General features: G+C 32.5%; 1 protein-coding gene across 1 annotated transcript; it reads left to right on the top strand.

Annotated features, from left to right (window-relative positions):
• Window positions 1-2,377: 2,377 nt before the first annotated feature.
• Window positions 2,378-12,663, top strand: LOC130648612 (uncharacterized). The gene is made up of 7 exons (XM_057454666.1): window positions 2,378-2,741; window positions 8,274-8,432; window positions 8,511-8,921; window positions 9,341-9,391; window positions 9,829-10,682; window positions 11,025-11,306; window positions 11,801-12,663. The coding sequence occupies exons 2-7, from the start codon at window positions 8,378-8,380 to the stop codon at window positions 12,080-12,082; spliced, it is 1,935 nt and encodes a 644-aa protein (XP_057310649.1). The 5' UTR covers window positions 2,378-2,741; window positions 8,274-8,377; the 3' UTR covers window positions 12,083-12,663.
• Window positions 12,664-13,157: the final 494 nt, after the last annotated feature.

The raw sequence follows: 13,157 nt of genomic DNA on the forward strand, positions 1-13,157 counted from the left end.
CTTTCACTGTTTTTTGACAACCATAAGAATACTAATTTTTATCACTTAACCCTTATCAGTTTAAAAGTTCATACAACTAGTCTAGAAATCAAGAGCACAGAGACACAGTTATTATTTTAGTATTTAAGACTAGCTTAAGGTCTAGTTGCAACATCCGATTTTATATTCTAAAAATCAAATATTTTATTCTCACTATTTACTTCACTCTATTTATCGGACAGGAGAAGGAAGTAAAATCAAAAGTGTAGCTAGCTAATACATAAACTTAATAAACTTATTCTGCATTTATACATAGCTCTTGAAATGTTTGAAAATGTGCATGGATATTCTTACTGAGAAGATGTAAATGACAAACATTCGCATCTTGACATCACAAAGCTATGTACACGTTTAGTGCGGAATAACATCAATATTGAAATTTCTTTCGATTATTGAAATAATTGAGAATTGTTACGAGGGTTTCACCGACCTTATGTTTTAAAAAAGGGCGCGCCAAAATTAAATGCTGAGACTTAAACTGCCGCCCCATATGGTAATAACAATAATCAAATAATCAAAAAAACAGCAAAAAGGAAAATCTCTAACTAATACACTCTTCTATAAACGGGCAAATGTAACTACCGTTGTTAAAAGACAGCTTTAGGTTCTTCGCAATCAACCAAGAAACAAATCAGCAAAAACTGATAATTATTTACAAATAAAAATTTTCATCCGTATTGTTACGTCAAAAAGATGTAAACTTAATTTTCACATTTCTACATTTAAAATTCCAAATTTGTCACTTTAAATTCTCCTATTTAGTTCAAATAATCATATGTAAGTTTAACTTGCCAACACAATTGGCTTATTCGGTATGTATAGTGTTAATGAGGTAAGGCCATTTAGTAAAAAAAAATTAATTAAATTTTAGTAGGGGATCACTGCAGTGGCATGTCATTTAAGGAAATGAAGCATTATTACAAAAAAACGTGTCCCCTTCGCTTTTTTATTCACCCCTCTCTCCTTCCCCCTCCCACAGTTATTTCCACAAATTTTAACCATCTCTCTCTGTTTATTTGTTAGTTCAAAGTATTTTATGCATTTTGCTTAAGTTACATAACATTTTTTATATAGTTAGTTTCTCATTATACCATTCTTTATATAGTTTCTCATTATAACCCTTGTAAAAATAATGATGGTAATTGTTTTTCAGGTTACCTATTAATATCCTTGTTTGTATTACAACTCAAGCTATTTGCGAATCAAATATGGTTTAAGGTAAAACAAAGCGCAGTATCGATATCATTGGCTCTGTACGCTAAAACCAGTTTAAAACTCGCAAACAGTGTGAAAATTCCTGCTTTTTTGTGTCATCACACAACATTTAAATAATAGTTAAATGAATATTAATATACCTCCATGATATAAAGTAATTTCCTAAAGGAGAGGCGAACAGCGTGGGCACGGCTGCTGATTGAAAAATTCATGATGCCAGAGTTAATTTCAAAGGCCAGATACGCTGGTCTGGAAAGTTACGTAAAACATCTGTTCAAAGGGAGTTTGTTACAAAATACCATTTTTTCTTTCATCCATGAATGTGAGTTATTATATAGTTCAGTATTTTTACACACTTGCCAAACTGGTGGTTATATTCAGAAACAATATTACATCTTTCTGTATTGTGATGGCCACGCGTCGATGATCACACTGTTTTATTAAAAATAATACACTAGCTAAAGATCACAATAGCAAAATTGCTATCAGTTGCATAACACGACCAAAATTTTTATTACTGAACTAATTCATGAGTAAATATAAAGAAAATAAAGATTTGTAAACAAAGCTGAAACCGTTGCACGTTCCATTTGTTGTTGAAAGTTTCCGCTTTGTGTATTTATCGAATTTGACGCCATCTCATCACAACAAACTTCATTGTTGGAAGCTGGAAGTATGTTGTGAAAAAAGCGAACCAAATAACGAAAAAAATGTTATTATTGGCCATGACAGATGTTTATAAAGTTCCAAGAAATATTAACAAAGGTTATAAAATGCTGGAGCTACGATTGTATGTAAAATATTTTGGGTTATCTTCAGTAAAAGATTTTATTTTTTATGTTTATTGGTAAGTACATCTTAAATTTGCTTCTTCTGGCCACATACAGCCATGAAAACTTTGTAAAAATGTTACTGAATATGGATATTCAGTTATGAAACATAGTTATTTGTGTGTGGTTATAGTAGTTATGTTATTAGATTTAAGGATTTAGAAGTTCCTTAATTTTTGCTTCCTCGCTTAAAATTTATTTTGTGGCTGCCACAAAAAAATTCTTCGTTCGCCTCTCCTTTAAGTACTTCTTGTGTTCAGTATTTCTCGATATTCTTAATAATGCAAAATCGATAGTAAAGGCAAGGATTATAAAAAAAAGAGGGTACAAAGTTTTTATACCGCAAGTTTATAAAAAATGTCCGAAGTTTAAACGTCCAAATCCATCTTCCACAAAATTTTATTCTTATCTTTTTGATGTAATTAACAGCAGACCTTTTCACCTTTCCCTTTACATCTATATTTTTCTCATACGCAGCTTATAATGTGTCATTATAATTCGATAAAAGGCAATTAGCTAGGCGGAGCTAACACACTTGAGGTAATACCGGATATTATCAAGATATCAATTAGAAAATTGTGGAAAAAACATTTTTATGGTATTTTAATATAGATACGAACTTTTATTAAATGTGGTATGCTGAAAAAAGGACTTGAGGTAAGTTCTTGTGTATCGCATTTCAAAGGAATAACGGATTGTTTGCTTTGTCCTAGAAGAATTCTTTGAGAGTCTCAGAGAACAACCATTTTTTGCATTTATAAGGTTACATTTTTTTCAGATTTTTTTATTCTACTACGTAAAGTTAAAAATATTATGCTAGATTTTTATTACTCTAGTATGTAAAGCTAAAAACATTCCGCTAGACTCTTGCAAAGTTTAGTGGGAATAAGCACACATTCATGGATGTAAAAATCAGGTTTGACAACGTTGCAACGATTTTATACATTTGCGCAGAAAGTCTTTCGGATATTTTTATACGACACAGAGATAAAGTTAAACTTAGCAATGTAATATAGTCACATGTTAGAGCATAACAGGTCAGGTCTTTGTCCTTTTACCGTATCAAGAAAATACCGCAAATGTCCTGTGCGTGATAACAATGTAGCGTTTTTCGAATTTAAGAATCGAATGTATTATGTAAACATTGATTTAAGTTTGTTTGCATTTTGTTATCACCCCACCAGGCTTGTTATATTTTGTTATAGCTAATGGGAAATTCTGGCATAAGTTACGACTCTATTGTTGCTTGGGAAGAATAAAAAAGTTCGGTTTACTATGCAGTAAGAAAGTACACATTTATAATCAAATTTTGTGCATTAAATAAGTTTTTATATTTGGAACGAAACCATCAAGCTTGGACAAATTGATGGAATATTCTTAACTTCTGACCATATTTATGTGCGTGAAGAAAGCCTGTTCAAGCTCAAGACACAACAAGGAACTAAATATCTAAGAAAAAGCTGAGCTTTGAAAGTTAAAACAGCTAAGAAATCGTTTTAACCTAATTTTATTTCTTTACCAGATAATCTAAACAACACACCTGCTTTTCTATATACAAAAGAAACAGCCTTCTTCACCTCGACTTTCTCTTTTCAGTTGTTTCCGTGAGATACGGCACACGCATGCTGAACAGGGGGAACCGGGTATTATTATTAACCGATACGACCTCATGCGGCTTTAACGTGAACAGAAAACGAACCCCCGTTTTGCAATTTTTTTATCTTAGTAAGTTTTAGCGTAACGCCATGCTTTGGAGAGACAATGCTCAAGAAATAAGAAGGTTACCAGTGACTATTGTGCCATGGACTCACATGCTCACTTACCGAGGGGAATTGATATAAAGGTTTTTAATCAGTTCAATTTCGTGTTACAAGATATTGTTTTTGTAAAACAAATAATTGATTGCGTATTTCCACCTTTCCAAAGATGGAGTTGTAGGTATTTTCTCCTAACATTTAGCCTACAATTATATTGAAGCCTGTAAAAATCTAAAAAAAACATGAAAAACGAACTATACCCTATCATTCAACAAAAATAGAAGGTCACTTCGCTGAAAACAGCTCTTCGATTTAGAAAATGCAACAAAACAAACATTCTTTATTGGAAGTTTACATCATGACTGTTTCATTTAGATTGTGTTTGTTTGTTTGTTTGTTTTCACTAGTAAGGGTGTATCTTCTTCTGCTTTACTTAAAGATCGGACAAATGAATGCATAACAGTTTCGAAAGTAAGTTGGTGGTCTTATCAATAATTACTGATAAAAATTAGAAACATTGTAATTGCCGCGGAAACAGATTATCATACAATCATATCGGTATGTTCAAAAGATGAGCAACGATAATTATAAGATTTTAATAATAATAAAGGGCGATAAGCAATGAGTTTATGAATATCTTACAATTGTCGATAAATTTCGGACCAAGGTGTCGCCTGAATATTGCTTCAGCAAGTTTAATATGAGGTAAAGAAATAGTAAATCAGAAAAAAACAAGCGAGATGGAAATTCGGGGCATTATGTTTATGGCCGCCCTTATATTACACCAAAGTAAAACTCGCAGTTGAGGGTACGTTACATTACGCACATGATATTTTACTTTGGGTTGAAATTTAATTGTATGCCGGAAGGAGCTCTTTTATAATCGACTTCTGTATATATGACTTTGAGGTAGCTATGACATTCGCATAGATATTATAACACCGGCTTGAAACTAATTAGGGTTTCCGAATATCGTGCTAAGTTATGGATATTAAGTAAACTAGATTAGACCACCTTGACCAGAAAATTATTATCACGGCCTGTCTCCATTTTTAACCTCGAATAGAATTCATTGTGCGGTCCTGATAGTCTTGAGAAATTGATTGGCGATTAAGCCTTCTATATATTAACTTTGATTGCGAACCAACTACACAGTTTTCTTTCTGTTCTTAATGTGGGTTGCACCAACACGAGAAAAGCGTTCGTGAAGTTAGTTAGCTTTCAAAATTGATGGACTTCCTGAAGTATCATATCTTCTTTTGCTTTTCCAACTACTAATGTGTTACAAAGGGGACTTTATTTTTGTTTCATCAAAGGAATGGTAGCTAGGAGTGTCGTAACTTATTATCTTTGCAGAAATCAATACGTTATAATACGTTAAATTTGGGTGTGGCTTTGCTTTACTATTATTAACACAGCACAGTTTTTAATGATACTGTTATGAATGATTGTCCTGGGAAGGAAGGAGGTCCTAGTGCATTTAAACCTTTCATTTGTGCTACAGAAGCTATTCAAACAGAACAACAGCCACTTAACTAAACAACCACCTAAGATATCAATCCTATTTTCATGCTGAAAGATAAGCAGAGAGGAACCATTTACTTTTTTATAGTCTTTGCCATGACTCATCCTGGGTTTAAACCCATAACCTTCCGCCCTGGAGGACGCTCTACCACAAAGGCACCAGTCGGTTGAATAAATTTTGTAACCGAAGAAAAATAACATTGCAAGTGCCATATATTTAGGATTTTTATAAAGTTTACGACGAAATAAATGCTATTTTACATTCTTTTTTAAAAATATATTTTATTCATAAACCAAGTTTTTCGAACCACCACATTTTTAAATTTGTGCCTTGGTGATCTTTTCCTGCGTGGTCACATCCACGTTAATTAAAAGCTACCTTGTTTCACCATTTTTTCTGTGTCACACTGTTTACCCAATAACGCTTTCAAAATGTTCTTACAATATTTTTCTCCTCCGTTTATCAAAGATCCAAAAAGATCATAAATGCACAAGTGTAAAATTATTTTTTACCAATGTTTATTCGATTTTAGATTCCTGACAACCCGCTTTATAAAAGCTGGGATGAGCGAAACCTTTATAACAAGAAACGAGGTTCCTTGTTATAAAGGCTTCGCTCATCCCACTGTTTAATTTTAATTCAAGCATTTAAAATGTTCTGTTTCATGTTTCAAATATCTGTGCCTGTGATGAAATCGGAAAAAATAAACAAGTTATACATGTCATACAAAATCCTGTAATATTTCAAATGTAAAGTAAATAGCTGTTTCGTCATTCGTTTGTTTTGTTATAGAGAGCTTGGTAATCCATCTGCATAATTATGCCAATATTATTTAAAAAGGAATACTAAAATTTATTTTAATCCTGTTTATCGTCTGTTTCTAGGTGCGGCGCAAAAGCTTTCTTTGACCCATTGACCTTTTATAAAGACTAATGGGTGACTATAGCACTTTAAATTTTGATTCATTCTGGCTGTAACCTCAGTGCAATGAACCGTTTAGTAATATAATGCCGATTAATTGGGCGTTTCATTTTCAAGTTCATTCCATTTAAGTAGCCGAAAACACGAAAACTAAAGAATGTAAAGTGAAAGTTTAAAAACTCAATAATCGACATTATTTATTCGTATACTCCTGTACACACGAGTTTTTGATTAGAATATGCTTTAAGTTAAGACCACTTTGAAAATAATACTCCACTGGTATTTCATGCAAGGAGAATAAAACAACTTTACATTATCAAACCTTTTTTCACAACTTTTTATCTAAATGAAACACCAACATTAAACGTGGCGACTTCTTCAACTACTACGACAGTTTCGGTATACATATCTTGTTTGAGATTTGACCCAGTAAAATTTTCTGATCTATTGTTTTTAAACACGGATGCCGCTATTACGCAGTCATCTTGTCTGCAATTAATGTAATTAAAAAAGTAGAAAAAGCCAACTGAGCCACAGTCAGATTTTTTTCGATGACGAAAAAACTGTGGAAAGTAACAAAATGTTTTGGTTTTAATTTGAGAACAAGTAAGTAATCAGGTGTGGCGCCACAGGGCCCAATTTTTGCTAAGTAAAAGTTTTTTATTTTTTGCCAATAAGTGTCTCATGGAAATTGATGTCATCCAAACAGAGAATTAGGGTATCTCACTAAGTAATGCGATTTACGTGTTTTAAGACTTTAAAAATGCGTTGGCTTCTAAGGGCTTTGCCCCTGGACACCACCAGGGAATGGAGGGGGGCTTACAGCGTCCCCTGGAACCCAGCTGTTTCGGCAACTCGCTTTGGTCGTTGATTGTCACTAAAATCTCAAAATACCCCACTATAGCTAAGCACCCCCACCCCCCCACTTTGGAAATTGCGGTGCCGCCCTTTGGTAATCAATTAACTCTTAGAACGCTAACTCTTGTTGAAGATTTCTCAATTAAATTTAGTGTTACCTAAAATTTAAAAAGCTGTTATTCGGTAAAATCTTCAAAATAGGTTTGTTGTGGCTCATTTGAGTAGGATGGGAGAGTCAAACGTGGACGGACACACAAGTTAGGGTCAATACCTAAATAATTAAAATCTAACTTGCAATAATTTTGATGCATCCTGCAGACTAATTTGTTTAATTACTGATAACAATTAGTAGGTAATAAGTAAATTGTGATTTGTTATATAACGATACAATGTTCGGCAAAAAAATTGAGAAAAAGGCAACCTTTGCTAAGAGTTTCTTAAAGAAATAAGTTGAGATCTTAAGTTTTTAGTCCAACATTGACAAGTGAACTTTAAGAAGTTCGAAATATGTGAGAGTAATATAGAATACTTTAAATTGCACTGCCAACATAATTGCTAAGCTCAAAATAGAATCACTTAGCAATCCGGCTTCTTCGGGAATGATTCAGCCCTAATCCCATGTTCAAATTTTTTCAATATTTACTTTTTATCGGTGTATTGCAGAGCAGAACGTTTGCTCTGAAAACATTTTTTTGTTGTTTATAAGATTTAGTTTATAATACTACCTTTTCTTTTGTTTATCATACCAGTATCAAGGAGTTACACAAATCTTTTTAAAAAACAAGATTATTTTTTCAAAAATGAACGATTTGCATACCGAATACAATAAGGACTAATTTTTTGAATTTATTTTGAAATTGTCATGGTACCAAAATAAATCCCTGGTTCCCTGCAAGTGGGTAGGTGTCACGGAAGAGGTGATTAATAATGACTATTGTCTTTATTATGCTAATATTAATGTGCCCACGTGGTGACTAATTTCTTCAGTGATATATATTCAGCCACATCTAAAAAATAGGCTAAGTTCTTCATTCCCTGGCTGGACAACAGAACTAGGTAAGGTTTTGTTACTTGCAAATTTAAAGATTATTTTTTTCATAATTTTTTTTTAGAGATTTCTTTCTTTAGAGTCTTCAATTACGATGCTTAAACAGGTCAGTTACGATATAAACAGATTGGCTTTAGAATTCTTCAACTGAATTGTGTTGAATATATAGATAAGACCACAAACAATGGTTTCTAAAATTTGGTCCAAAATTTTGCTTTTTGGTGGTTTGTGGGTAATCGGTAGGATGATTCTCTTTTCTTGTCATATTTGCATACTAGCATAAGTGCTTAAGTAAAACTTGATGTTGATGTTCTTAGTAAATTGCCGAATGAACGTGAAGCAATGTGAAGAATACAAAGGAAAGATATGTGATCAACTTGATTATGACGAGAAGAATCAAACTATCCTCGTTTATGTTCATCAACAATACAGCCAAGATGAAATTGAGAAACATTTAAAAAAAATGTTGAACAAGCTAGAAGAGCACCCATATGTGTCCTGTGTCACTCTCATTAAACAAGTTCTTTGTCACCGTCTCTTTCCTGTTTGTCGTCAAAAACAAGGAAAAGCATACAGCGTCCAACAAACTTGCAGACAGGATTGTGAAAAGGCAAAGAATTCGGTTTGTTATTCTGCAGTAAAAGATATTCCAGAGCTATCAGAAAGACTGTTGGGTGTTAGTTGCATGACATTGCCTTTTGTGCGCTGTCTTCATTTGGATATTCCAAGTTAGTACATTTTAGCTGTTTTAGAAATTGCAGATATGCTATTATTGTGGAAAAAAATATAAGAAGAACACGAGCGCTAAAGTCCAAATTAGATTCTTGTTTCTCTCAACCAGCGATAATAATTGTGTTGAAAAAATAAAATGGTCACTGAATGTCACGTTCTTCCATTTAGCATTATATTTTGTCTGGGGTCAGCTTAAAATAGTGTCTGAAAAAGTGCTAACTTTCCAATTTGAGACGTATGACCTTACCGAAGTCTTAATATTATCTTATCTCTGGATATATGCACGTTTTCTTAATTGATATTAATCTATGCAAAATGGGATTTAATATCTCCATCTAATTGCGCATAGATACCATTCAAAACACAAAAACTTGTGCAACGCAGCATATATAGCTAATTTCAGTATTTTTTATAGGCACACAGATAACTGCTGAATATTCATGTCAATTAGGAAACTACCAAGTTGGTAAGGAATAACAATGACGATTTTATACAATCCCTTTTTTATGACATTCCACTAGCATACTGATCAAACTTAAAAACTCGTTTGTCATAAAATGTTTGACTCATTTACAGATTTACAGATTTATGATAAAGCAAATTAAGAAAACAGACGGTTCAAACGACAATTACTAGCGTCAGATTTTTATCATCACATACATTTGTATATCATGTCAATTTGTATATCCTGGAAATTAAAAACTGTAACTTTAACGGTTCCATTATATTCCTCCTAACCTAAACGCTAAAGAGTTTTTCAAACTTTGTTAAACTGTACGCAAGTTTTCTCCCAAAGGGGTGCTTTTGCTTTAAAAAATTAGATCCGGATGAACGATTTATATATCTTTTTTGTACATTCCTTTACAGTCATCAGTAAAAATAGCTATATTACGTTTCTTGTAGGATCTACGTTGGAAAAAGTAAATATACTTCGCAACTCTCTACCATTATCTTCTGAAAAAATTTCATACAAAAAATACTCAGTAGCTAGTGCGGCTAATTGCCAACGAACAAGATGTGTTCGGACAGAAACCGTTTTGTCACACCTTCTAAAAGATTTAAAAATAAACAAAATCAGACAATTAAGAAATCTGATCATCGAAAAACAAAAAAACAGATTTATAAATGGTTACTGTTACAGAAACTGCTCTACAAAATCTGGATATATCCAGCTATTTAAAACAAGAATTGGAAACATAAAACAATATATGATTGATAAATATTTAACTTTAAGTAATATGGATGTATACATTGAAAAAAGCACGGATGGTGTGTCTGTCACGGGTAAAGGTGTTTATAATCTCTGCAATCTCTGCGGTACATTATTTCGATATAACTTGTGGCCTGAAAAAAATGGGATCACAATTATGCATTCAATATCTAATCAAGCAATACATATGTTGGTTATTGAACTTTCACACCGATTAAAACCATTTCCTCGTGAAATAGAAGCAATTTTAACATACAAACTAAAAGTCATACAAACACTAAATCTCACCAATCCAACCTGGTCTATAGTCTGGCACGAAGGAAAGAGATTATCAGCTTTCAAAGGAGTTTCAACATTACTATTTGAAGAAGAGAGCATTTCGAATGCAAAAACTGAATTAATGATAGGCGCAGACTTGAGATTTTGGTTGGTAAAGGTAACACTGAAGTTAAATCTAGATCAAATACTACGTTCAATACTTCCAGTTGCCATAGAGTTCGTCCCCTTTATTAACAAAAGATGGTTTACCGAGCTTCCTGTTGACCAGGTATAATTTTTAAATCTTCTATCTTTTTTACTTCTGGAACCATTAAGGGAAATACTTTTCTTAAAAATAAACAGACACATCTTTTGACCAGGTACAATTTTTAAGTCTTTCACCATTTATCCTTTTGGAAACGTTAAGAGGCATTACGAATTTGTATCAGCTTCTTATGATTATTTCTCAATAAAATAAAAAAATGATAAATCACCAATATCCATATTTAAGAGCATTTTCCACTCCCTTCTAAGCGTATGTTCTGTTAAGATGTTAAGAAGCACAAATTAGTAATTACAAATTCATATTCATATTTAATATCACAAGAGACAAATACTATTTTTTGTAAAGGTCGAGTATACATTTGCTACTGATGGTGTCGACGTTTCAACAACAGAGTACCTTAAACAACACTACTCCCTGTATAAGGATTTTCAAGATGGAAAAATACATCGAGGTATGCGCATCAAATTTCAAGGTAGAACGAGAAGACCGAAGACAAATGCGATCGAGTTGCCTTTGCTGGAAGATGAGACGCTGTTTCAGGTTGCAATTGATGTTGATAAGAATGAGAATACAATGTTTGAAGCACAATTTGAAGAAGATTCAACAGTTTCATGTGTCAGTAAAATGGTATGTCTATAGTAAATGTATTTAGGAATTAAAAAATATTAGTCCATAAATGTGCAAGAGGTGCTAAAAAGGTTTCGTTCTTAGTTTTCTCATTAAAACAGGTGAATTTAAATTTTAATGATCTGTGTTCTTCGATGGGTTGTGCAAAAAAAAGGAGAACTTTATAAAGCAGACAACACGGGGACTACAAACAGGTTCCAATATAGAAAGTATCTGATATAAAAATTTCTGCAAATGTTTCCTATGACTTTCTTTAAGGTAAATGCTCCAAAATGACATGGTGCCCTAAAACATAATTTTTTTTTTTAAATGTTAATTTTTTCTGCACTATTCACTTAAAGGTTTATCTATTGCTACGCTTTTATATCACTAAGTAGTTTTGCAACTATCAGGATGTTATGAATGTTCCGCTCCAAGGAACATTCATAACATAGCTATACACTTGTTTTTCTGCATTGTATAACCACCGTCTATAATGTAATTATATGTTATAGGCAAATCGTCGACATTGGAATAATTTCATCAGAAGAATAAAAACAATGCAAAGAAAATCAAATCATGCTGAAAACGCTATAATCAAAACACAAGCAGAATGCGAGCATTGTTGCGATTCAAATGCTTATACCTTACTTTCAATCAAAGGCAACACTTATCAAGAACATAGATTTTTACTGACACGAGAAATAAATTACTTTGTAGATTGTGAGGTTAGAATATCTGTAAAAAATACAATTTATAAATATGTTATAAAGAAATATAAAGTTTACACCTTGTAAATAGGAGATAAATTTCGTTTATTGGACAGTTTTTTTGCTTTGACTGAGGATGCCATACAACATAAATTATCTGGAACTACTCTTAAAACAGCATAGCAAAACATGGTCAAACTCGTTCATGATTGCTGTTTTACAATGAAATTATAAAAAACCTGACAAATCCATATCTCTTAAATATTCCAAAGCAAAACGTTTATATATTTCATTTAGAAAATAATTATATGTTGTCTATCTCTAGGGTGTAAATTTTAACGTTTATCACTCACGGTAACTATAATGTTTTGGAAAATGACTACATAATTTCGGAATCAGTGCTACATTCTGACTCTCTCAATACTTTGGAGAACAACATCACTAACTATAGCTTTTTTTAGAGTTCTAATGATTGAAGATTACCTTCAAACAAATAGAAACTTTGTTAATTATTTCACTTTATTTCAATTTATACTATATGCACATTTATTTAACATACATGTAAGATACCAAGATATATTTTTATCCATAGCAAATTGCAGACAGAATGTAAAGTATAGTGCACAAATAAATACCATTGCTTATCTCTCTCTGCTAATATTTGTAAACAATGCTCTTCGCTGTTAAACTGTCGTTCATGGAAAGCTTAGTAAGAGGAAGATGATTGTGGAAGTGGAAAATATTCTTCTTTTACTACTCAGATAAAATCCATATAAAAAAGCATAGTGATTATCTCCGATAAGCCCGAGACTTTTTAAGATATCGTATCAAATAACGTTAAAAAGTAACTTGTTTCGTTGACTGTTTAGGAAAAGTTTAAGAGGGGTCTTTTGAACTGTTTAAGATGTCCAGCTTAAATAAAGTCAACTGTAACTATTTCTTTACTCTAGGTTGTTTTGACTTATTTTACTTTGTTTTCCCAAGGTAAAATAACTCACGAAAATATATCTTTTTCTTTCAGTCGTTTGGTACTGAGCAAGCAGCAACTGTAAGTTGTGCAAAACGTGTAGAATGATTTATGTCCCGTCGCCTCTTAAGCAGCAAGTACTCATATTTTGTAGAAAGTCGTTAGCCCGTGGAAAAAATCCACGGGTTTGCCCGT

Source organism: Hydractinia symbiolongicarpus, chromosome 7 (genome assembly GCF_029227915.1).
Source record: "Hydractinia symbiolongicarpus strain clone_291-10 chromosome 7, HSymV2.1, whole genome shotgun sequence".
NCBI lineage: Eukaryota > Metazoa > Cnidaria > Hydrozoa > Anthoathecata > Hydractiniidae > Hydractinia > Hydractinia symbiolongicarpus.

Excerpts from the sequence above, each read along its gene's own strand:
- LOC130648612 (XM_057454666.1), top strand. The coding sequence starts at position 8,378 with ATGGTTTCTAAAATTTGGTCCAAAATTTTGCTTTTTGGTGGTTTGTGG. Across the intron at positions 9,392-9,828 it reads ATTAGGAAACTACCAAGTTG|GATCTACGTTGGAAAAAGTA; the intron begins GTAAGGAATAAC and ends CGTTTCTTGTAG. Across the intron at positions 11,307-11,800 it reads TTTCATGTGTCAGTAAAATG|GCAAATCGTCGACATTGGAA; the intron begins GTATGTCTATAG and ends TATATGTTATAG.